This window comes from Anabrus simplex, chromosome 10, assembly GCF_040414725.1.
Source record: "Anabrus simplex isolate iqAnaSimp1 chromosome 10, ASM4041472v1, whole genome shotgun sequence".
Taxonomy (NCBI): domain Eukaryota; kingdom Metazoa; phylum Arthropoda; class Insecta; order Orthoptera; family Tettigoniidae; genus Anabrus; species Anabrus simplex.
Genome location: NC_090274.1, coordinates 129,897,938 through 129,924,976, shown reverse-complemented (window position 1 = coordinate 129,924,976; position 27,039 = coordinate 129,897,938). Strand labels below are relative to the sequence as shown.

The following is a 27,039-nucleotide window of genomic DNA, read 5'->3' as shown; positions in this document are numbered from 1 at the left end:
TTTGTCTTAAATTGTCCCACTCTTCTTCTCCAATTCGTATTTCTGTCTTAGGCAACTTCCTTTTTATCCAATCCTGGAATGCCATTCTTTTATCCTCCCCCTCCAATTCCCAAATCCTGATCTTTGGTTTCTTCTTCAATACAATTTTAGGAATTTTTACTTGTTTTAATTCCACAATTAATAATCTACGATCACCTTCCATACTTTCACTGGGGATTATCTTTGTATTCATGACATATCTTCCGCATCCTCGGTCTGTTTTTATAACATCGATGCGTGTTCCATACTGTCCATCCCAACTACTGTATATCGGCTATTGCTCTTCATAAACCATGTGTTCTTTATTATCAGGTTATTTCTGATACAAAAGTCCAACAGTTTCTCTCTATCTTCATTTCTATCGCCATACCCATGTGAGCGCAGAACATTCTCATATCCCGTTCTGTTTTCCACATGAGCATTATCATGATCCCATCTCCAACAATATGTGTTTCCAGTTCATTGAGGAAATCTTCTTTTTCCTCCACGCTACATCCTGTCTGTGGAGCATACACCTGTATGTTCCTTGTTTACATGTTTGTGCATTATTATAATTTTTTAATTTACATACTCAACTTCAGCTATTGGTTCAACATTCTGATTCACTATAAATCCCACTCCATTTCTTTTCTCTTTACTGTTACCCATCCAGTACAAGTTGTACCCCTTTCTTAGTTTCTCCATTCCTTACCCTTTCCATTTTACTTCACTTAATCTCAGGATGTCGAGTTTTCGTCTCTCCATTAGGTCAGTCAATTCATTTTCTTTCCCATTCATTGTTAAAATATTTATTGTCGCAAATCGGGTTTTGTTCTCTGATCTAACACTTGCACGAACATCAGCATTACCATCATACTGTGCAACTGTAGCCAGAGACTTCTCAATTCCATTTCCATTTTTAAACTTCCAACCGAGGCTTGTGTTATAGTTGAAAGCAAGTACAAATTTACTCATCTGCTGACCTGCTAAGCCTAACGTATCTGAGGATTTTCTTTCGGGGTTTACTCCCTTAGCCTTTGAAGATCCCTCTTCTTCACAAGGCAGTGGTTTCCTCTTCTAATTTTCCCCAGCGAGGATGGGTTCCCTGTTCGCTGTTAAGGTCTTCACCCGTAAGCTGGGCTCGGGTTCCACGTTATACCCACGAGACCGAGTCCCTGCCCGAACTTAGCTCTCCTTCACACCGGCCTACCAGACCCTGCAACGTGGGTGCGCCAGACAAGAATTACTCAAGTGAAGGATAGGGGAAGTGGGTTAATGGTTGTGCATAATGCCACAACCAAGACATAATAGTATAATGTGTTAAATATTCTTCAAAGTTACGTCATCAATGATGTATCGTAAAATGTCGGGATATGATCCTGAAAAGTTGGCACGTCTGTGTCCATGCTGGTCACATGAGATTGTCCTAACGTCTGACACACCAATACATTTATGTAACAAGTAACTTACATATGCTGAAACTCATTCACATAAGAGAAAGAAATGGATCCTAAAGAACTTGGCCACTTACATCAAACTCTCTCCAGTTCTCGGTCGACTGAAGAACCTATACCCTATCTCATAGTCCGGCCGCGTGCGTGTTGCAGTACTAGTCGCATAAAAACATCATTCAAGAGATCGATAACTAGTTCAAATAATCTGTAACTAACATGAATACAACATTTATACAATCACCAGAATAAATCAAGGTGATATTCAATACAATTCTGAAGGTTAATGTACTCACCAATGTCGCCCGCGGAAGAAAGATAGGTTACTCGATTCCCTCCATATCGCCGTCATCACTACTAACTGGCCTGTATCGCACATTCGTTTTTCTTTTGTCTCGATGACGTGTTTTACACGTTGAGGGGTCACTAGTTCAATCCTTTCCAGCAACAGTTTTCTTTACTTCTGCAAGGGTGAAAGTGTTGTTTTTCCTGGCCACATAGCCCTTAACTTGGCTCCACACACTTTCCATTGGACAATGGTACAGAGGTAACCTTAAAACTTGCCTTCCCGATTGCAATGCGATATCATCTACTCGATATGCGTCATATGCCGAAGTAGCGTCACAAGGATTTGAGTCACTAAACGTTGAGAACACGCTGTTTTTCTCCCTTCTTACGCTTTGCATGAGAATGGCCGGGCTCACCCATCTTCAATTAAAATGGTTAACTAAATCCTAAACAAAGACTGACCACCAACTAAATTAACAATGAAATATTACAAAATATTAGCACGAAAGAAACTCATAATAATATGCAAAGAACAACCGGAACACAGCAGTAAACAGAAAGCACGTGGGTTGTATGTTAGCTAAATTACCGTTACTGAATAGTGTAATGGCTGTTCTGCTGTTGACACATTGCCCCTCTCAAAAGGCATTTTAATGCACGATTATCAATCATGAATTAAAACTAAACAGCTTTTTAAGACTGAAAAGTGAAGATAAAACAGATTTAGATGGCGTACATAACATTTACATGGAAATAACATTACTTAACACACGTCAAGTATTTTTAACGCCTTACTAAAATATAGATAGTACCACTGCATTCAACACGAGTTTATTTATCTCCCAGGTTATTTGAGATAGAGTATAACAGTTGTAAATCAACTGAAGAGGGATATCACAAACCTGGGCTGAGTGGCTCAGGCCTTCTGACTCCAACTTGGCAGATATTCGAAGGTGCTCAAATACATCAGCCTCGTGTCAGTGGATTTACTGGCACGTAAAAGAACTCCTGCAGGACTAAATTCCGGCACCTCAGAGTCTCCGAAAATCATAAAAGTAGTTAGAGGGACGTAAATAACATTATTATTATTATTATTATTATTATTATTATTATTATTATTATTATTATTATTATTATTATTATTAGATATCACAAACCTGTAAATTGAACAATTCTGGCAGATTGCATGTTTACCCAACAGAAAGGAATGTTTTTGACAGTGTAAAAACAGGTGTCGTCTTTTTCATTTGGATCATCTCTATCTCACCAAGGTGATGAGCTTCAGGACATACTACTGTGTATTTATATGTCTAGGAGATGATAATCACTGCCACCTATACCCTTTACTCCCTTTTGCAGAGGAGTTGGATGTATCTGGCTTGTCGCTGCACCAAGCCAAGCGACTCGAGATGGAATCTCAGGTACGAGTCATCGAGTTGGAGGCTTCGCTGCAGCAGGAACGTTTAAGACTGTCGGCTCTGAGACGCCAACACTACCAGCTGGCCGGCGAAGTAGAAGGCTGGGATCCAGTCGTAAGTAGAGCGTTAGCTTGTGGCACATGTTAAATTTAAACATGAATAGAAGTAGAACCTTTCATCCTTATGAGCCAGAGCCTGCAGTTTGATTCCCTTTCAACACAGTGAGATTTGAAATTGAAAGTTGCATCATTATGGTTCTAAATCATTTGACAAGCTTGGTGCTTGCCCCTTGTATGTACTCTGAAATAAACTATAGATTTGAGACTTAGGAAATTCCCCAAACTAACTCGTGTCGCTTGCCTGGGTCGAGAAACAACAGTTTGTTTGTGGTGTTTTTCTCATTGTTTTGCAAACTCATTTGCCATAATGAGCTAAAGATGTTTCAGTCTATAATACTATAATTAGTGAATTTAAAGTCCACTAGTCAAATTTTCATAAGCAGCATTGCCATTGATATTAATCTAAAATGAACAGTGCTAATAAGTAACCCCTGTATATATACAATTAGGAGCTGAGCTGTGTGCTTAGTTGGTGAAAGTCTGTGTTGCTGAGGAACAGAGTTGTGTCAAATGTTGAAACAGCTATACACAAAGTGGGTAGACTTGAGATGTTACAATTAAATTATATGCTAGAGGGGACCTTGCAAAACCAAAAGTCAAAATCGTAATTGACGAGCTGTTTGTCAGTAAGGTCTCTTCACGCACACATACCCTGGGTGTAACACCTATTTTACAAAATAATTTGTAATATGTACATAATATTTTTTTAAAGCGTTAATTTGTCAGTTTTAGTCTATGGCTGAAGATGACCCATGTCGTAGTTTATTAGCTTCATTAGCCCTATATTGATAGTTCCAACAATCACAATTATAAACCTGGATTTCCCACCTAATCAATACTTGATTTATTTTTGATGTATATAGCAGTACCAGTTAATTTTATAAAACAACATACAATAATGTTAAAACACTACAATTTGTTGTCAAATTGGAGTTATAAAATTGAGTGAAGTGTCACTGATAGGGCCTTGATGCTCCATTCACAAACAGTATTAAAACATGTATTATTTTAGCATGTTTTGAAGGATGCAAACTTTGCTGAAAAGCGTTGAAATCTTATCACTAAAACTAGCCCTTTCATGAATTTCATAATTTGATAAAATTAATCATTCCTCGGTACTGCACTAAGACATTATCAGAAAAACAGCTAAAATACACCAGAAAATTCAGTTTCTCAGAAGCTCTTTGTAAACCACGTTTGTGGTATTGCCTTTTGGGGCTAAGGTAACCAGGCTACTGGCAGAGCGCACTCTGGAACATGTGACATAGAACTGTACATGTGAGAAACGGTCCTCTCTCAAGTCAAAAAAAAAAATACATGTTTCTTCATTTCTAAAGGAGATTCCAGATACCTATTTCCCCATCTGTAACATCTTCAGTTTTTGAGATATAAAAATAATTAAACTCTTTTTTCACCTCTTTTCAGCCCTGTTAAGTGGCTTTTGTGAAAACAAATATATGTATGTTCGTTTATTTTTAAAGGAGATTCCAAATACCAATTTTTATATCTGGAAGATCTTCAGTTTTTGAGATAAGTATCCTCATGAACAGAAATAAACTCCTCCTTCACTTATTTTCACCCTCCTCCTTAAGTGGATTTTCTGACAACAAAACAATTCGTGTTTTTTTTTTTTATTTTCAAAGGAGATTCAAAGTACCAATTTTCACATGTGTAACCACTTCAGTTTCTGTAATATGTCATTATTATCATCATCATCCAGTTCCAGTTTCCCGGGTACTGTTAATGAGCCTCTTCCTGTCCATATACAACTTGTCATGGAGATCATCATCCACTGTCCGTACCGGTAACTAGATCATCTTCCTGCAGGTCTTTTCCCCTCCAGCTTTCTTTCCAAATTTATTCTGGCTGTTCTTGTAGGCTCCATCACCATCACATGCTCGTACCACCGTAGTTTGGATGTGCCAATTCTGTCTAATAGGGATGTCTTTATTCTGGCTTCTCTCCTCACCTCCTCATTTCTTAACTTGTCCATGTTGGTCTTCTGGATGGTGGATCTGAGAAATTTCATCTCTGATGCTTGCAGTCTTGATGAATCTCTTTTTGTGAGGGTGCACGCTTCATTACCATAGGTCAATATTGCTATGGAATAGCTGTTAAACATCATCAGTTTGGCCAGTTTTAGAATCATTTCATCCCATAGAAGTGTTCTTACTTGTTGGTAGAATTCTGATCCCTTTTTCACTCTGTTTGTAATTTCCTTTCTGACCAAATTATCAGTGGAGATTGCACCTGCAAGATAAGTAAAACTATCCACACACACACTAGCTGGTGGTCTCCTAGTTTTACACTTGCTCGATGACCTTCTCTGTTGACTGCTGTCACCACTGTCTTTGTTTCGCTGATGTTGAGATTATATTCCTGGAACTGTATCATCATCATCATCATCATCATCATCATCATAATTTTCCCATTTCCAGCTGACACCGGGTGGGAGCAAATATGATTCCTCTCCTCTTTGTTCTGTCATTCTGCCATTCTTCTTCCGACACGATGTTCCAATGCATGTTTTGTTTCTAATGCTACTCTTCACCAAGTCCATCCACCGCATTCTTGGTCTTCCTCGTCCTCTCTTCCCTGTCATTCGTCCTTCCACTGCTCGTCTTGGTAGTCTTACTGCATTCATCCATTTGACATGTCCAAACCATTTCAATCTGTTTTGCTCCAGTTTGTCCTTTAATTTCTGTACTCCCAGTTCTTTCCGTATATCTTCATTTTTTACTCTGTCCCTCCTCGTTTTTTGTACCATACTTCTCAGGAATTTCATTTCAGCTGCTTGTACTCTGTTCTCATCCCTCTGAGTCATTGTCCAAGTTTCTGCTCCATATGTCATTATAGGAACATAATAAGCTTTATACAGAACTTCTGTAGCCTTCATTGGTATATCCTTGTTCCATACTGGTCCTCCCATCTGTTCATAGAAAGCACTCCCCAGTTGTATTCTTCTGTTAATTTCCAAATCTATTCTTCCATCTTCAGACAGTACATTTCCCAAGTACTTGAAGAGTTTTACTACTTCCAATTCCTCATCTCCCACTTTGATAATTACTTTTCCTCCTTTCTCGCCTCTACTCATCACTACTGTTTTACTCTTCTCCACATTTATCTTTAGTCCCCAAATATTTTTATTTATTGCGTCTAACTGTTCTTGAACCTCCACTTCCTCCTCACCCCCAATCACCACATCATCTGCAAACAACATCACCCTCGTCTTCTTCCTACTGCAATCTTTCATTGCTGCCTTCATGATGTCATCCATCACCATTAAGAACAGTAAGGGTGACAGCACACTTCCAATTCTAAACCATTCTGATGCCCCGACTGCAGACTTTACACTACTGTAATAATCTTTTTACATTGCATTTATGTTTCTGAATTCCTTGTCAATCCCTCTGTTTATTAGGCATTCCCTAACTTTTGTTCCAGGGATGCTACCATAAGCCTTCCCCAAATCAATAAAAGGTCATTATCATATCGTTCCCATATTCCCAACTTTTTTCCATATTTTGTCTCAGGATGAAAATGGGTTCCACTGTTGACCTGCCTCTTCTAAATCCAAATTGTTCTTCTATTTGGCTTTCTACTTTTACTCTAATTCATTTTTCTGTCCATTATTTTTGGCAGTCTGTGAAATGATTGTGATTCCTTGGTAGTTACCACATATCTTCCTATCTCCTTTCTTGAATATTGGTAATATTATTCCCTTTTTCCAGTCTTCAGGAACTTTCTTCTCTGTCCGCACACACACACATCGGAGAAGTCTGTATGTCCATTGCAATCCCACTGGTCCTGCTGCTTTGATCATTTCTGTTGACACTTCATCTATTCCCACAGCTTTTTCCATCTTCATTTTACTAACTACCCATTCCACTTCAGCCATATTAATGTCTGATTCCTCTTTTATTTTTTACTCCTCACTTTTGTTTGCTTGTGTAATTTCTGCACCTATCTGATGTCTCACCTTTAGTAGCTCGCTGAAATATTCTTTCCATCTGTCCGTTATCTCTTCTGGTTTAGTCAATATTTCTCCTTTGTTTTTTTATGAATCCAGTGTTCACCTTCTCATTCCTTCTATTTTTTACAACTCCAAATAATAATTTTTTCCCACAATTTAAATCCTCCCTGATTTCCTGGGTGAAATCTTCCCGGCTTTTCTTCTTTTCCTCTGCAATTACTTTCTTGCAATCTCTTTTTGCTTCTATATATTTTGTTTTACTTTTCATGCTTGTGGGTTTCTGTAGTCACGTCCTAGTTCGTGAACCATGGGCAACGGCTGAGTGGCCTAGTAAGTGGTCCTGAGAGTCGGGATACCAGTTGCTATGGAATGGGAGTGGGCATCACGGACATTTTCTGAGTCCTGGCCCTCCCTGTGCTCAGGCGGCTAGGACTATACAATTTACCGGTGGTCCATAACCCGTTAGAGGAGAGATCCTCACTTGGACTATGTGCAAGTAGGGTAGCATCCTGCTTCATGAATTTACCAAGCTCAGAACACTTTAAGCAAGCCTAGGACCTATGGGAGTAACGGAGTCCCACTCCCATTTGACAGGCGAGGGACTCCTAGGAAAGAACTTGGCGAACGAAATGGAATTCGATGGGGAGCTATTTATGAGGTTTGTGGAAGAAAGAAGGTAGAACTGGCTGAGTGAGCAAAGAGGATGCATCTGGATGTGCTAGGAGTAAGTGATATTCGAGTAAGGGGAGATAACGAGGAAGAGAGAGGAGATTATAAAGTGTACTTGACGGGTGTTAGAAAGGGAAGGGCAGAGTCTGGGGTAGGGCTCTTTATCAGGAATACCATTGCACGCAACATAGTTTCTGTTAGGCACGTAAATGAGCGAATGATGTGGGTAGATCTGTCAGTGGGAGGAATTAGGACAAGAATTGTGTCCGTGTATTCACCATGTGAGAGTGCAGATGAGGATGAAGTTGACAAGTTTTATGAAGCATTGAGTGACATCGTGGTCGGGGTCAACAGCAAGGATAGAATAGTGCTAATGGGCGATTTCAATGCGAGAGTTGGGAATAGAACTGAAGGATACGAAAGGGTGATTGGTAAATGTGGGGAAGATATGGAAGCTAATGGGAATGGGAAGCGTTTGCTGGACTTCTGTGCTAGTATGGGCTTAGCTGTTACGAATACATTCTTCAAGCATAAGGCTATTCACCGCTACACATGGGAGGCTAGGGGTACCAGATCCATAATAGACTATATCTTAACAGACTTTGAATTCAGGAAATCTGTTAGGAATGTAAGAGTTTTCCGCGGATTTTTCGATGATACAGACCACTATCTGATCTGTAGTGAACTAAGTATCTCTAGGCCTAGGGTAGAGAAAGTGAAATCTGTCTGCAAACAAATAAGGGTAGAAAATATCCAGGACGAGGAAATTAGACGGAAGTACATGGATATGATTAGTGAGAAGTTTTGGACAGTAGACAGTAAGCAGGTTCAGGATATAGAAAGTGAATGGGTGGCATACAGCGATGCTGTAGTAGAAACAGCAAGGGAATGCCTAGGAACAACTGTGTGTAAAGATGGGAAAAGGCGAACATCTTGGTGGAATGATGAAGTGAGAGCAGCCTGTAAACGTAAAGAGAAGGCTTATGAGAAATGGCTCCAAACAAGGGCCGAGGCAGACAGGGATTTGTACGTAGATGAAAGAAACAGAGCGAAACAAATAGTTGTTGAATCCAAGAAGAAGTCATGGGAAGATTTTGGTAATAACCTGGAAAGGCTAGGTCAAGCAGCAGGGAAACCATTCTGGACAGAAATACAGAATCTTAGGAAGGGAGGGAAAAAGGAAATGAACAGTGTTTTGAGTAATTTACGTGAACTCATAATGGATCCCAGGGAATCACCGGAGAGGTGGAGGGAATATTTTGAACATCTTCTCAATGTAAAAGGAAATCATCCTGGTGGTGTGGCGAACAGCCAAGCTCATGGGGAGGAGGAAAATGATGTTGGTGAAATTATGCTTGAGGAAGTGGAAAGGATAGTAAATAAACTGCATTGTCATAAGGCAGCAGGAATAGATGAAATTAGACCTGAAATGGTGAAGTATAGTGGAAAGGCAGGGATGAAATGGCTTCATAGAGTAGTAAGATTAACATGGAGTGTTGGCAAGGTACCTTCAGATTGGACAAAAGCAGTAATTGCACCTATCTACAAGCAAGGAAACAGGAAGGATTGCAACAACTATCGAGGTATCTCATTGATTAGTATACCAGGTAAAGTATTCACTGGCATCTTGAAAGGGAGGGTGCGATCAGTGGTTGAGAAGAAGTTGGATGAAAACCAGTGTGGTTTCAGACCACAGAGAGGCTGTCAGGATCAGATTTTCAGTACGCGCCAGGTAATTGAAAAATGTTACGAGAGGAATAGGCAGTTGTGTTTATGTTTCGTAGATCTAGAGAAAGCATATGACAGGGCTTAAAAGTTTCCTTAAAGTCCAAATTAATTTTTACGTCAATCCCCGAGAAAGTGTTGAGGGAAATTTTCGAGATACTGAAGAAAGTAAATGGAAGTTGAGAGGGAAGGAATTCGAAGTGCAGAGAGCATAAGGCAGAGCGCACATTGGGACGCAGGTGAAGCAGCTAAAGCAGTGCAGCGCAGAGCAGATTTTTGTAATCCACACAAATCATTGCACCATCACAAGTTGACAGACAGGGCAGGACAGAGCAGAGCGGTTCTGCACCTACTTCTGCCTACCACGCGCAGTCTTCGAAACACAGTTTCCTGCGCACGTGTCACACAGTTAGTTAAGAAATGGAGGAGAAAATTACCACAGCCGTTCAGTCTCACCATGTTTTGTAGGTACTATGTGAATCGCGTGGACTGCAATGCAGTATGTATGTATGTATGTATGTATGTATGTATGTTCGTGAGAAAATGGCTGAACAGAATTTAATGAAAATCGGTATGTAAATTCGGGGAATAAGGCACTACAGTCTGGGCTATAAATCATTTTATTCACGCTGCGTAACAAGGTAGTTTAGAGAAAGGCCTAAAATGTAATCCACCGAGCAAGTGGCCGTGCGGTTAGGGTCGCGCATCTGTGAGCTTGCATTCGGGAGATGGTGGGTTCGAACCCCACTGTCGGCAGTCCTGAAGATGGTTTTCCGTGGTTTCCCATTTTCACACTAGGCAAGTGCTGGGGCTGTACCTTAATTAAGGCCACGCCCGCTACCTTCCCAATCTTCCACCCTTCCGTCGCCGAAAACCTTCAATGTTTTAGTGCGACGTTAAACAAACAGCAAAAAAAAATGTAATCCTCAAATATCTATGAAACAATCCGTGACCCAAGTTCTCGCAACATATAGAATTTCAGACAAAGATCTAATGCTGATTATGGAGAGCATCATCGCCGACTCCGTCGCCATCATCCATCATCACATTTATGTGAAGAGATAAATACCGAAAATCATTTATTATGTCTTGTCAAATATAAATGCAAACGCGTTCACAACAGATTGTCAATGTTGATTGATTTTAGTATCTTGTGACAACTAGATGAAAATCTAGCAGTACATTTGTAAATACTACATATTTTTCCCTCTCCCCCACTGTGATCTTATTAATGAATTTACCATGCAATTTGGTCGTGCGGTTAGGATCGCCTTGCTATGAGCTTGCATTCAGGAGATAGGGGGTTCGAACCCCAACCCCACTGTCGGCAACCGTGAAGATACGTGGTTTCCCATTTTCACACCAGGCTAATGCTGGGGGGCTGTACCTTAATTAAGGCCATGGTCGCTTCCTTCCCATTCCTAGCCCTTTCCTATTCCATCGTTGCCATAAGACCTATCTGTGTCGGTGCGACGTAAAAAATATAAAAAATAGTCATGAATTAAATTCTTTGCTTAGTCCATATGAACGCCGAACATCGGTAACATAGAAATATTGTTCAGTCTTGTAAACTGGCGAAGGTGGTTGTTTTTATTGCGATTGTCTTAAGCTGAATAACCGCGTTGCCATCAGCACAAGGGAAATTGTGAAGATGACTAACAAAATGAGAAAAATTGCGAATGCTTGAAGAAAAAGAAGAGCCTCTTTATACTGGATGCCCCAGTATCACAGAGTCTAAAGAAAACATGTTATTTCTGAAAACCGACAAGACCTTGTGTGGCAATGTGCGCTCGCGTCCACTTCGCAGTTTCGTAAGCTTCACGCTGTTCTGCTCTGCGGCCAACTGCTTCTCAATGTGCGCCCGGCCTAACAGCACCAAAGTACAACAATTTTTTCATCCAGGTATATTTTTAATTCCAAAGCGACGACCCATATTTTTCTTGGGCTTAAAAGTTTCCTTAAAGTCCAAATTAATGTTTAACGTCAATCCCCGAGAAAGTGTTGAGGGAAATTTTCGAGATATTAATTACTCACTAATTACTCACAATACAGGCCAATACATTCAACTGGTGAAAATATTTTTGAATTGGTTACTTTTAAACACCTGCACTGCCATTGTAACCGTGTTATGTGTATTTTATATTGACCGGGAAAATCTTAACCCAAAAGCAGCCTTTAAACATGATTAGTGGGTGCGAATTTCAGTGTTCCGACTGTTCGTTCACGTTCCCTGCAGCTTTATGCTGGACCATGGCCATAACTACACACAGGCACACACCACACAGCCCGTTCCGTACAGGCACATTCCCAGTTCCCATTGGCGCGGAGCATGTAAAGTTGCCTTTCGAAGTTCTCTCTACACTGCGCAGTTACAGTCCCGCGTCCCGTGTGCCCGCTGCACAGTTCAGCTAGTAGGCGAAGGGCAGTGCATAGTGGCACTTCTGATGGGACAGCGAGTAAGTGTCTCCGGCTCGCTTGAGAATGTTTCGGAACAATTGACACTCGGTGTTCTGGAACAGCGGAGCATAACTGTGCACCTGCACATTGTGCCGAAACAGGGACATAGTGCCCAACCCTAGTATTCACAGGCATCTTGGAAGGGAGGGTGCGATCAGTCGTTGAGAGGAAGTTGGATGAAAACCAGTGTGGTTTCAGACCACAGAGAGGCTGTCAGGATCAGATTTTCAGTATGCGCCAGGTAATTGAAAAATGCTACGAGAGGAATAGGCAGTTGTGTTTATGTTTCGTAGATCTAGAGAAAGCGTATGACAGGGTACCAAGGGAAAAGATGTTCACCATACTGGGGGACTATGGAATTAAAGGTAGATTATTAAAATCAATCAAAGGCATTTATGTTGACAATTGGGCTTCAGTGAGAATTGATGGTAGAATGAGTTCTTGGTTCAGGGTACTTACAGGAGTTAGACAAGGATGTAATCTTTCACCTTTACTGTTCGTAGTTTACATGGATCATCTGCTGAAAGGTATAAAATGGCAGGGAGGGATTAAGTTAGGTGGAAATGTAGTAAGCAGTTTGGCCTATGCTGACGACTTGGTCTTAATGGCAGACTGTGCCGAAAGCCTGCAGTCTAATATCTTGGATCTTGAAAATAGGTGCAATGAGTATGGTATGAAAATTAGCCTCTCGAAGACTAAATTGATGTCAGTAGGTAAGAAATCCAACAGAATTGAATGTCAGATTGGTGATACAAAGCTAGAACAGGTCGATAATTTCAAGTATTTAGGTTGTGTGTTCTCCCAGGATGGTAATATAGTAAGTGAGATAGAATCAAGGTGTAGTAAAGCTAATGCAGTGAGCTCGCAGTTGCGATCAGCAGTATTCTGTAAGAAGGAAGTCAGCTCCCAGACGAAACTATCTTTACATCGGTCTGTTTTCAGACCATCTTTGCTTTACGGGAGCGAAAGCTGGGTGGACTCAGGATATCTTATTCATAAGTTAGAAGTAATGGACATGAAAGTAGCAAGAATGATTGCTGGTACAAACAGGTGGGAACAATGGCAGGAGGGTACTCGGAATGAGGAGATAAAGGCTAATTTAGGAATGAACTCGATGGATGAAGCTGTACGCATAAACCGGCTTCGGTGGCGGTGTCATGTGAGGCGAATGGAGGAGGATAGGTTACCTAGGAGAATAATAGACTCTGCTATGGAGGGTAAGAGAAGTAGAGGGAGACCAAGACGACGATGGTTAGACTCAGTTTCTAACGATAAGAGGTATAGAACTAAATGAGGCCACAACACTAGTTGCAAATTGAGGATTGTGGCGACGTTTAGTAAATTCACAGAGGCTTGCAGACTGAACGCTGAAAGGCATAACAGTCTATAATGATAATGTATGTATGTATGTATGTATGTATGTATGTATGTACTTTCTTCAGTCTTTTTTGTTTTCCATTCGTTCCAAGTTTTCTTCTTCTCTTTTACCTTTTCCTTCACTCTATCATTCCACCATTTTGTCGCTTTTTCCTTTACTTTTCCTGATGTTCTTCCACATGTTTTCTCTGCACTACTTACAAATGCCCTCTTAAAATTTTTTCCTTCTTGCTCCACATCGCTGCTATCTGTCCTTAGTATTTGTAGTCTTAAATCTTTCTTAAACTCTTCTCCAACCTCTTTTTCCTTTAATCTCCAGACCTTAATCTTTCTTTCTCTTTTCTCTGGCAGTTTAATGACCTTTCCCACTCTTAGTTTTGCTACCACTGCCCTATGATCACCCCCAAAAGCTTCTTCTGGCATGGCTGTAACATCCATTAGCTCTTTCCGATGTCCTTTTTACACTAGTATATAGTCTATCAGAGTTTTTGTTCTTTTATCTCCCCATCCATACCTCGTTATCTTCTGACTATTATTCTTCCTGAACCACGTATTTCCTATAATTAATTGGTTCCTCTGACAGAAGCTAGAACTGTATATCCTTTCTTTTCACACCCCTTCCCCATTAAGTGGACATCTTTATTTTAAAAGGAGATTCCAAATACCAGTTTTTATGCCTGTAACACATTAAGTTTTTGAGATACAGTAGAGTCTCGATTATCCGACGTAAACGGGACCTGGAGTACGTCGGATCACCGAAAATGTCGGATAATACGGAATAACTTTGAAAATGAACTGAAACAAACCGGAAGGCTAAAATAATGACATGTTTTACGGTGCTCTACTTAATGAATTACCAATTCAATTGTACATTGCATGCAGTATTAAACGAAAACATTCCAGATGTTTTACGAAAGGAAACTTTTCTCCACAGATATTAAGCTACCTAATACCGTACCGTTTCTGCCACTGATCACGCTACCCAGCACTGGCAGGAAAATTAGGGTCCCCTTCATTAAACTACTTCTGGAAATACACAGCCTTTTCCTGCAGAATGGTGCCAGATATTGGCAGGCCCTTTTCCCGGTGTTCAGATACCAAAGAAATAGTGCTTCACTTACTTTTTCGTACTGACATTTTTCATCCTGGTAGAGTACAACTTTTCAATTTCTTCCCTCTGTTCTTTCCAGTCTCCCACTGTAACACGTCCAACACCATAATCTGAAGCCGCATTTGGAAGAATTTCCCCTTTGTCCAGTCTCTTTAATGCACTCAATTTGTATTCCATAGAAACAATCACTTTCTTCTATTTACTCGCCATACTCACAGAGGATATGAAAACCATAACATCCGCACCCAACCAATACTACAATGACTGAAGACTCACTGCACCTGTCCTTGAGAAAAACTCAGTCCTACCGCCAGCGTTCAGGCCAGTGCTTGTCCCATGGTCGCACCCTCCACAGCGGGTGTGCCTGAATTTAGTCTCCACCAAAAGTTGAAATTAAGTCTAACAGTGTCGGATAACACGGAATGTCGGATAAGCGAAGGTCGGATGAGCGAGACTCTACTGTATACTCATTTTAAAAATTTACCCACTTTTCACTTCTTTTCACTCCCATCCATCCACACACACACACACACACCAGACTCTCCCAAATGGACTTTCCAAAAACAAAAAAATAAATTTTCTTATTTTTAAATGAGATTCCATGTATCAATTTTTACGTTTTTAACATCTTTAGTTTTTAAGATATAAGTACCCTGATAAGAAGGATTCAACACATTTTTCACTTATTTTTACCTGCTTAAGAGGACTTTCTGAAAACGAAAAAATATATGTTTCTTTATTTTTAAAGGATATTTCAAATACTAATTTTCACATCATTAAACTGTCCAGAAATCCTTCCTTAGTGAGCACCTACACTGTAATATAAATGTCCAGTCGTTTTGGCTCGGCGATGATTAATCATTCAGTCGGTCAGTCAGGACGTGTTATTTTTATATAATACTAGCTGATGTATTTATTTAGAAATGCATTTATTTCTGCTTCACCCATTCGGAGGCTGTCAAAAAGACAAAGGTTACATAAAAATTTTGATTAGTAATTGCAAGGACTGTTTAAAATGTGTCTGTAAATAGGTATACTACAGTAAAGCTTAAATAATAATAAAAATGTATCAGTCAATAGTTATGAAATCCATGAGAAATTCCTCATAGGACAAAGATATAACTAGGAGTATAAATGATTTTTTACTATTGCTAACGATCCTTTCAGGGCTGCTAACCCCTTAATGAGTTGGTTATGCAGATTAAATTTCTTACAAAAGTTGTGGAATGTGTGAGTAATGGTGCCTCTTGCTCCTATCATCAATCCTAACACATCTATGGAGTCCAGATGATATTTCTCGGCATAGTATGGAATTGTGGGTTCATATATATCACATTTCTGCTTGTGTACATCATGTGGTTGAGTGGATGATGCTTCGGTTCTAATTGTGAGGTCTATTATGAACCCTTTACTTGAGCCAGGTGGTATAGCAATCATGTCAATCCGCCGGCTTGACATGTCTGAGACAATCCATGTACCTCCTCGTGGACTCTATAGTGCTTTTCTCTCAGGGCTTCGGCAATCGTAGATCTTATTCGATGATGTTGTGAATTCTGCAGGGCGTCACTAAATGGACAGGAACCCAAGACGTGACCAAGTGTTTCAGTCTTAGGAGCTGCCAGGTAATGCACGAACTGGAACTACATTTGCTGTCAGTTTTATGGCATTTCTCCAGTCGCTGCTGGTTAAACCTTCGGGCTTTCTCACCTACTGATTGGCTGGAGTGTATTCCTTATACAGTATAACACCCTTACCTTTTTGTGGTAAGGCACACCAGGCATCGAATTCTTTCTCACGGAGTTGTTGTCGCAGGAGCGTTCAGTATTCAGGAGTAGGCCAAGTTTTTCGAAGCACTTCTTTGTTTCTGTATGGAGGTCTCTGGTATGACTGATGTGTATATTGTTGGATCAATGGCGAACTTGGCATGCATTTATGTGCTGTAGATAAGCCTCCCAACCACACTTGAAAAGACAGAGTCCTTTATACTTTTTGTCGGAGTATAACATGCTGTCTGGTGTATCTATTGGAAGTTGAAGAACTTCTTTCAAAGTACTTTTGATTAGTTTCAGTATCAATTAGGAAACTCGCAGGTATACGATGTAAAGGTGTAGTGTGGAATTTATAGATCAAAGATGGGCATATGTAGGTTGATAGCACATTAAATTTCTGGTGTGGTTGGAATAGTGGAGTTGATGCTAATGCGTCTAGTTTACTCTTAAATTTTTCCATCGTTAATTTAGCATCAAATATGATAGCACTGTGATAGTTTACTCCAAGGTTCTACACTATATACAGAATTCTAGTGTATACGTTGTGAGCAAGACTGTATTAAATTGCATAGCTCTTAAAGTTACCCTAGAAACGCGACGGCAGCCCTGAAGATGGTTTTTCCTTGGTTTCCCATTTTCACACCAGGCAAATGCTGGGGCTGTACCTTAATTAAGGCCATGGACGCTTCCTTCCACTTCCCAGGCCTTTCCTGTCCCATGGTCACCATAAGACCTATCTGTGTCGGTGCGACGTAAAGCAAATAGCAAAAAAAAGAAATGCGCCGGGGAAGTCACCAAACATCTTTTCTCATATGAAGATTGAGTTAGGGAATTTTCACTGTAATGGCAGGCACTCGTTCTCTACCTGCCTTTTTACATCTTCAGAAACAGTCTTAGTGGTTTTCCCAACTGAAATGAACATACATTACAATGACATCAGTAGAAATGGCGCAATTAAAAGCAATATGAAAAAGTCGATCAAATGAAACACCACACATTTTCTCACTTTTAATGAACAGGACTACACTGCCGATCTGACAGTCCAAAGTTCCAGAGCTGGAATGACCAAGCTGCAGAGCCCCGTGATTCGTGAATACTCTTTGTCTTTTTTCGGCGGAGAGAGGGTCGAATAGTGCAGACTCCCAGGACAAAAACTATGCCCTTTTACTAATCTGTTTCCTAGGAGTACCCATTGAGTCGGAAAATGTCAATTCACTACACTGGCGGCGGAAAAATGTGACTTGAAGGCAAATTTTTCCTCCTATCCAGAGGAGAAACCCCCTCTTCACTGATAATTTGGAATAAAAATAAATGTAAAATTAATAAAAGTGAAGAGGAAAAAGCTTTTCTTAAGAAACGGCTCTTTTCAGGGTTGAATTTTGAGTTATTTAGTGAACAGTGGTGGTATACTTTGGAATAGGTCTAAATTGTTATTCTAGACCAGGCCATACTACTACTACTACTACTGCTACTACTACTACTACTAAGTCAGCGTCTGCTTTAAGTGTGCACACTGCTCATTCAAAATATGCGTCAGAGTTGGGATCGAATAACTAGAATACTATGAAGAACCAGTGTGTTACCTACCAACTGTATCAGAAAATGCATGAACCAGAGGAATGGCATGCTAAAAAAGAAAGTTTTCTAACTCCCCGCCTATTTCCCGCCAATATTCAGTCAGGCTATTATATTCGGTACACAGCAGTAGTCCCATCTATCAGAGTTGAGAGGCAGCACAAGAGACAAATAACATCACAACAAACAGTGGTCAATGTAATGTTATTGTTCATCAATGTTATGCGCTTTCGATATTGTAGGCCTTCACATTTAGTTTTCTTCTGACTCTGAAATGCCACTCATCATCGTCGGTACGGTAAAACTGAATAAAACATAAATGATCGGAAATTGTATTCTTTGTAACTTTTGTTATGTAGTACTTTTTGATAGTACCAAAAGCATGCGTATTTAAAAATTAAATTTTAGGTGCCCTCCCCTAAACTACAATTTCATCCAGGGTGAATAAAATTGTTTATAGCTTAGACTGTAGTTTCTTATTCCCCGACTCTATATACCGATTTTTCATTAAAATCTGTTAACCCATTTTCTCGTGACTCAGCGTCGATATGGACTTAACAACAAAAATACAAATTCATGAATATCTGTGTTATCATATCCGGTACGGTAAAATGTATAAGACATAAATGGCCTGAAATTCAATTCTATATAACTTTGGTTATATAATATTTATCGATACGACCACTAATAATAGAAATATTTGAAAATTAAATTTTCAGCCTTCCCCTAAACTACCATTTCACTCAGCGTGAATAAAATTATTTATAGCCTAGATTGTAGCAACTTATTCCCCGATTTTGCATATCCATTTTTATTAAATTAGGGCCACTAATAACATAAATATTTGAAAATTAATTTTTCGGCCTTCCCCCAAACTACCATTTCCACCAGCGTGAATAAATTTAAAATTATTTATGGCTTAGATTGTAGGGATTGGGGACTTTGCATACCAGTTTTCATTAAATTTTCTTTAGCCGTTTTCTAGTGATGCGTGTACATACATACAGACAGACAGACAGACAGACAGACAGACAGACAGAGACAGACAGACAGAAATTACGGAAAAGTAAAAAGTGCTTTTCCTTGTTACTGTGGACATGACCGATGCAGAAATACCATTCTTTTCAAATTCTGAGCAATGTACAGACAAAACTCTTATTTTATATACCGTATATAGATAGACAGGGTACTTGTTGACCTCAGATTTGTCTTGTGGGTTTAATTGTCCATTGTTTGAAGTAAAATGGTGATTTTGTTTGCGAAAATTGTGATATGCTAGAAGCTGGCAATGAGTTGTATCGAGCCGGTCGCTTGCGTGCTTATATCGTTTACAAGGCAAATCTGAGGTAGTGATAAGAAGATTTGAACTCGTTGTATCCTTCAAAACTACGTACTTGTTTTAATATAGAAACTTTTTGTGATTGGAGCATCAGGGAACTTTCAGACTCCAGTTTGACAAGAAACACTATTGTATGTTTTATCTTCAGCAGCTGTATATGGCCTCTAAACTGGTACTGCTAAATCTATTAAATACCTCAAAAATAAATCCAGTATTGATTAGGTGGAAAATCCAGGTTTATAATTATGATCATATCAAGTGGTGGTAGACCTTCATTTTAACTTCTTATTAATGCGAATGTTTGTCAATATGGATCATGTTTGTGACTGTGAACACCTGTTGCATATATAACAATTAAATGGCATCATTTCACCACCTGATGATGGAGCCTAGACTCGTGACTGGTAACGGTTTTAATTATTCACAAAGAACAAATTCATTGTTTTTTAAATAAGTTTTCTCAGCAAACTCAGTCTACCTCGGTTCAGTTAGCCATTGTTGTGGAGCTTGTTACTGTCTTCTCATAACAGCATTCTGCCAAATCCTACATTCACTTTTATACTTGTTCACCTAATAATATAATCTTCACTAACACGTAATATGTCCTCCTTTCTGCTTTATTTGGCGTAGATGATTTTAAATTCTCATTATGAAACCTAAGTGTAACTAGAGACACTATCAAGCATAGTTTTGCCATTAATATCAGGGAAGTTCAGCAGCCAATCTAAGATACTAATATTGTTCTTACTGAAGAATTTTTCACTTTCTTTGAAGAATGGCAAGGAGCCAGATTTTGCTGAAAACTTCATCATCATCATCTGGAAACCACTTCTGCTGCTCACCAGTATTTGGATGTACTCGTCCACTTGGCCCTTCAATACATCTCCTGTTGCAGATGTGCTGACATTGAAACCTCTTCACTTCAGAGTTCCATTGACTACGTGCCCACAAGAGAAGTTTCCTGCCCATTTCTTTACAGATTCACAGCCAAGTCCACAGCGGTGAGCCTGGGTGGCATTTGCTGTTTCTGAGGAGAAAACGTCAATCAGTTGGCGTCTTTGAGGATGAATGACAGTAGAGGAGAGGTCTCAAATGGGAAGATGTCCTGGAAAATATGATGTAGGAAAACAGGAGGTGGCGACTGCTTGTAAAAGAGAAGTTGGAAAATTATGATGAGTTTCCCGTTTTCTGTGTTAAAATTGAGCCAGTGTATTTGTACCACTGACTAATTCTATGTATGATGCGGTACCCAAAAAAAAACAGAATTATTTTTTAAAAGCTATATATTTTCAAATTTTTTATGAAACAACTTTATCCCCTTCAAAATACTCTCCATTACAACTAATACATTTGTCCACCAGTGCTTCCACTGTTTGAAACATTTTTTGTAGTCATCTTTAGAAATGGCTGATGGCTCCTCCCTCGTTTTTTTTTTTTTTTTTTTTTTTTTTTTTTTTTTTTTTTTTTTTTTTTCACCTCTTCAATGTTGTCACATTGGTGTACTTTCATGCTCCAAAGCCGCACGGAGACAGGTGAGGCGTGGGGTAGCGGAACCGTGCCATTTTAGCCAAAAACTATCTTAACAGAGATGGCTGTGCGTGCAGGTGCGTTGTTGTGGTGGACGAACCAGTCTCCTGTCTGCCATAAATCGGGTCTCTTTTTTTTACAAACACTGTTGTGCAATCTTCTTAAAACTTCCCAATTAAAGGTTAGCACATTGTTGATTTAAACTTGCCATCATAAAAAATGAAACGAGAACAAAACAGCACTAGCAAAAACAATCGCTGAAGATGAACAGAACAAGCCAGGGAGACAACACAGGCGGCATTAAACTGGCAATGAGTTGCTCTATACATGCCTAGCGGCAGAAATGCGTACTACCCAAGCTTCGCCCATGGCAATGTTACTGTTGTTTATAAGTTTCATTTCCGTATTGATGGATATTACTTTACATAAAAACAATATATATACAATTCTCCACCTTATCAATACGAGTTTATTTTACATTACAAATATTCAAGACTAGTTTCGACCCCTATGGGGTCATCCTCAGTTGACAATTGTAAATTGTTCATAAAAACATCACATAGTAAAAGTTAGACTAGTTTAGGCTGATCATTAATGTTTGGTGTGTCTAGTACATGACTAGTGTGCATTGTTCATAAAGACACATATTACCTTACTGCTACTACTATCCAATTTTAAGTTATATAGTATGGAACACAGATATGTTTGTGTAACTCAACAGTGACAAGTTCAAATATTTACAGAATTGGCTGTTGATTAGTCACATGATATAATAGAACACAGGCTTGAACATTTTTGATTTAAGTATCAGTGCAACATCTTGCTTTTGTACATACTAGAAGCTAAATTCATTTTGTAAAGTCATTACATTCTGATTGAAACTTAGTGTGAGGTTAAAATTGAATAAAAATATATGCTAATGTGGACATTAAAATATTGTTAAAATGGGCATATAATCAAAAACAGTGGTATGTATGCCACACATGTCTAGTATAAAAACTCATTACACTGGTGCTGTTAGTGTGCAGTACAGCATATACACTGATTTGGAATAAATGGACTTGTATATATATCGTTCCAACAAAGTGGATCCATAAAAGTATAAGATATATAGGTAATTAGTATTATAATGATCCACTGCAAATTAGGTGATGCTGTTGTTTATCTGAAGATCTATTGGCAGCTACAGATGTTAAAGTTATTAAAAATGTTAATGGAGCATGTTTTCTTCCGTAGACGCGATGTTTAAGATTGGTGGCATTAGTCAAATATGATGAAAGTTATGCGTCTTGGTGCGTTCTGGAAGCTGGTATGTTATGAGAAACCAAGGTGGAGTGTCTGGAAATAGAAATAAAAGTGTGATAATGTTGTGGATAGAAAGTGTGATAGTGAAACGTATGTCGTTTACTTACGTAAAGTGCTGGAGCCGTGCGTTCTTAGTAGCTGCCTGTTGGGATCTGGTGCGCGTAGCTCTGAGATTGTAGTTAGCGGCGGTAGAGGGGAGGTTTGGGGGGATAGGTGGAGTGTTAGTAATATAATAGTCAGTATAATAGAAGAATTTTATATAAATTTAGACAAATATGTGAATCCAAACTCCAACCTAAATGAAAGTATAGACAGAAACAACATCCTTTTTCATGCAGTAATTCCCTTATTAAAAGATTTCTATATCAAAAGAATAAACAAGCAAAAATCGATATGTTCAAATCAACCGCCTCAAAACCCTCTCCCCTCCAACCCCACTCCTATTACTAACACTCCACCTATCCCCCCAAACCTCCCCTCTACCGCCGCTAACTACAATCTCAGAGCTACGCGCACCAGATCCCAACAGGCAGCTACTAAGAACGCACGGCTCCAGCACTTTACGTAAGTAAACGACATACGTTTCACTATCACACTTTCTATCCACAACATTATCACACTTTTATTTCTATTTCCAGACACTCCACCTTGGTTTCTCATAACATACCAGCTTCCAGAACGCACCAAGACGCATAACTTTCATCATATTTGACTAATGCCACCAATCTTAAACATCGCGTCTACGGAAGAAAACATGCTCCATTAACATTTTTAATAACTTTAACATCTGTAGCTGCCAATAGATCTTCAGATAAACAACAGCATCACCTAATTTGCAGTGGATCATTATAATACTAATTACCTATATATCTTATACTTTTATGGATCCACTTTGTTGGAACGATATATATACAAGTCCATTTATTCCAAATCAGTGTATATGCTGTACTGCACACTAACAGCACCAGTGTAATGAGTTTTTATACCAGACATGTGTGGCATACATACCACTGTTTTTGATTATATGCCCATTTTAACAATATTTTAATGTCCACATTAGCATATATTTTTATTCAATTTTAACCTCACACTAAGTTTCAATCAGAATGTAATGACTTTACAAAATGAATTTAGCTTCTAGTATGTACAAAAGCAAGATGTTGCACTGATACTTAAATCAAAAATGTTCAAGCCTGTGTTCTATTATATCATGTGACTAATCAACAGCCAATTCTGTAAATATTTGAACTTGTCACTGTTGAGTTACACAAACATATCTGTGTTCCATACTATATAACTTAAAATTGGATAGTAGTAGCAGTAAGGTAATATGTGTCTTTATGAACAATGCACACTAGTCATGTACTAGACACACCAAACATTAATGATCAGCCTAAACTAGTCTAACTTTTACTATGTGATGTTTTTATGAACAATTTACAATTGTCAACTGAGGATGACCCCATAGGGGTCGAAACTAGTCTTGAATATTTGTAATGTAAAATAAACTCGTATTGATAAGGTGGAGAATTGTATATATATTGTTTTTCATGGCAATGTTATCCGGTTATTTTTGGGTACCCCCTCATATATTGCCTGCACCGACATAACATTTAGTAGATGATTCTCCTTGTGTCATGGATGGATGGATGGATGATTGTATGTATGTCCAACCCTTGTCCCATTTCTCTACAGACTCGGGTATGAAATAATATAGCGAGTTTTTACGATCAGATGCCTTTCCTGGCATCAACCTTATCAGAGACATTAATGGGGTGAAATGGATGATGCGATATACGAAGGCCATCTGATAAATAAGTTTCCCTATTTTACCAAAAATACAATGAGTAAAACAGTGGATATTTTATGTTGTGTTGCTAGTGTTTTCATGTGTCCATACTACAGAAAGCTTGCAAACTTGCAAGTTTTTAGTTCATATTAGGGCATATTGTAGTGACAATATTAACGATTGTGTATGTGTCTTTGCAGGCCATCAAAGAGAATGTCTAGTGCATCCGTTTGTGAGACTGACAGCAATGGAACTTGCCAGTTAAGTGCGTGTGGCTGTAGCATTAATTTAAACACCACAGTTTTTTAGTACAATTCCGTAATAATGATAATAATAACTACTATTAAAATGTAGTCTACAATCCTTGGCTAACTTTTGTATTCTAAGAAAGAAATATTTTGCACAAGAGAGATGTAAACACTCTCACTAAGAGCGAGATATTTGTATGTTGATTATTTTTTGCCAGTCATTACAACGAATCACCAAAGATATGATGGCTGTACTATTAGATTGTCATTGTTGCATGCTAGTCTTTTCTTCACTTTTCTAGAGTTCAGCATGGTTCTAGAAGTGGTTGCGATTATCACTGGCCCTTTCTTTGAGGGAATATTCCCATGGTTTTTAAAGTTAAATAATTTGTATTAAAATGAGATGCCAGTTCTTTACTCTTCATTGTCAGACATTAATTGGTGGTGTGCTGGCCTGTACCTTCTGTGCACATCTATAGTCAAGAGCGCATTCCGAAAATCACATGTGGTTCTGTGAACAAAACTTGATACGGGTTGTGGAAGTAAATAATGATGTTAGGTATACCTTGTGATAAAATTGGTGGAAAATGATTGTAATTTGTTTGATTGTGAGGTTTTTGAAGTGATTCGCTTTTGGTACTGTCCTTTAACCTACATTTTTATTATTCTTTTTAAAGTCTATTAATGTGTTATGTGTTAGTTCACCTTTATTGTTAAATTAGGTGTTGAATGCATAACTGTTGCCATGGGACCACAATAAATTAATTTTAGATTTAAAAGAAAAGTGGCAGTAATGTGTGGTAGAGACCGACCAGTTTCACCTGTTGATTAATCTTAAACACTTCACTTTGTTTAATTATAATAAAGAAAATTGTTTCTAAAAGTTATTTTTCTGATTTTTTAAATTTTTTTTTTTTGTATTTTCCTCTGTCCTACTTGTCTACCTGTACATACTCCTTTTTTTAATGTTTAGAATACACCATATTTACTCGCCTGTAAGATCCCCCTTTTTTTTCTTTCTTAATTTTTGATTATGTGGAAAAAATAGGTTGGTTTGGTAGAGTTATAATTACAAAATGATATGCCTTGTTCGACCTTTAATCCAACCAATGCAAAAAAAATTATTTTAAGTTATTTACTACGACGTAATAAGAAACAAAACTCGTTTAACTATGGTTGTGGTGGTGGTGGTGGTGGTGGTGATTTTTGTTTTAAGACGAAGTACAACTTTGTAATCATCCTCTTTGAACAAATTAAGTGGAAAATAAATTTAAAATTAAACAAAATTATTTATTCAATGAACAAATTTGGAAACGCAGTACAAATAAAACAAAAAATGATTGAATTAAGCTGAAAAATCACTAACAAATCAAAAGGGAACGTGCGTTCCCTGAGTAACAGCACATTAATCGACTGTCGCACATAAAGATCAACAGTAGTTGCGTCGTTGTCTAATATGCGTTCGAGTGCTTCCTGCAGACCAAGGCTCAGTCTTAGCCCAGAGAGATCGGCGCACGGTGAATTCGGCACCACAAGAACACACTGGGGAGTCTTCTCTCTTTAGGAGGTAAGAGTGCATAGATGGTCCATGACCTATCCTTAACCTTCACAATACAATACTATGGTCTCTCACCGTGAAGGTGGGAAAGAGGACCGCACACATTAAATTGACTCCCTTTTGGGATAAAATGTCTTGCATCGGAACGTGTGCTGCTAGATGGCAAGCACAGCATTGTAATGGTCATAAGCGGTTAGATGGCTGGTAGCTGCATAAAATAGAAAAATACTGAATTTAACATCTTCTGATACTGTATTTCCCTATGATAATTTTTTTCTTTGCATTTAGGCCATCTGTGGAGCACGGTGCCTGTGTTCTAGCTGTGTTTTTGTCGTCGTCTGCCCCTTTTGGTGTACTGGATTGTGTTCTTAGCAGCCTCTTGAGCCTTCCTGTTGGCCCAGTATTCCTTCATTTTCTCGCTGAATTCTTTCCTGCGCTTCTTGGACCAATTCCCGGCTCCTTTGTGGCTAGCTGATGAAAGAGATGTTAGGAAAGGTTTAGTTTTGACCATTAAACGGTATGCATTCCTGTCAGTAACGGCGGCTTGGTCAATATTAAGCTCTGCAAGATCTTTGTCCACTTGTTTGGTCCAGCGGAATCCAGTAGCTTTGCCTTTGTTAGCAACCTTGAAGATCTTATGGGATAATCTATTAGGATCCATTCTGTATAATTGTCCATAGATAGTCGGACGTTTTCTCCTGATGGCATCTATGAGGTTTTCTTGATGCTAGTAGAGCTCATTGTTGGGTTTGTACCGTCGCCTTCCATCTGGTAGGATCCTTGGCCCTATTATTCTTCTCAGGAATTTCCGTTCTTGCACTTCCAGGGCTCTCAGTGGGGTCTTTATAGTTAGGGATAGGCATTCTGCTGCATAGAGGGCTGATGGTCTGATTTCTGCATTATAGTGTCTCAGTTTCACATTCTTTGATAAATGATTTGAGGCATACAGTTTTCCTTTGTTCAAGAGCCATAGTCATCAGCAAAGGCCAGGTATGCAATCCTCAAGTTGTCTGCTTTAGACTCCATCCTTAATCCGGTGTTCTCAGGTAATGACCTGCTCCATTCTCTTATGATCTTTTCCAGGACACAGTTAAATAATTTGCATGAGATACCATCTCCTTGCCTCACCCCTGTTTTGATTGTGAAGCTCTCTGATAATTGACCTCTAAACTTAACTTTGGAAGTGGTGTTGTGCAGGGTGGCTTGCACCAACCTATTAATTTTTTTGTTTAGTCCCAGTTCTCTTAACCCCCATGCACCCGTAAGCGGACTGGTAAGCGCTCGAGCGGCTGGGCCAGGACTCCACAAGCGGACTGGTACGCC

At 39.0% G+C, this 27,039-nt stretch overlaps 1 protein-coding gene across 4 annotated transcripts in view; it reads left to right on the top strand.

Annotated features, from left to right (window-relative positions):
- The window catches only part of Hip1 (Huntingtin interacting protein 1), a 604,867-nt gene extending 579,822 nt beyond the window's left edge, over positions 1 to 25,045 (top strand). For all 4 annotated transcript variants that reach the window (XM_067154583.2, XM_067154580.2, XM_067154584.2 and 1 more), the window contains 2 exons: positions 3,117 to 3,289; positions 24,111 to 25,045. In XM_067154583.2, coding sequence (XP_067010684.2) covers positions 3,117 to 3,289; positions 24,111 to 24,131 — 194 coding nt within the window. In that variant the 3' untranslated portion in view covers positions 24,132 to 25,045. The remainder of the gene's footprint in view (positions 1 to 3,116; positions 3,290 to 24,110) is intronic.
- The last annotated feature ends 1,994 nt before the right edge of the window (positions 25,046 to 27,039 follow it).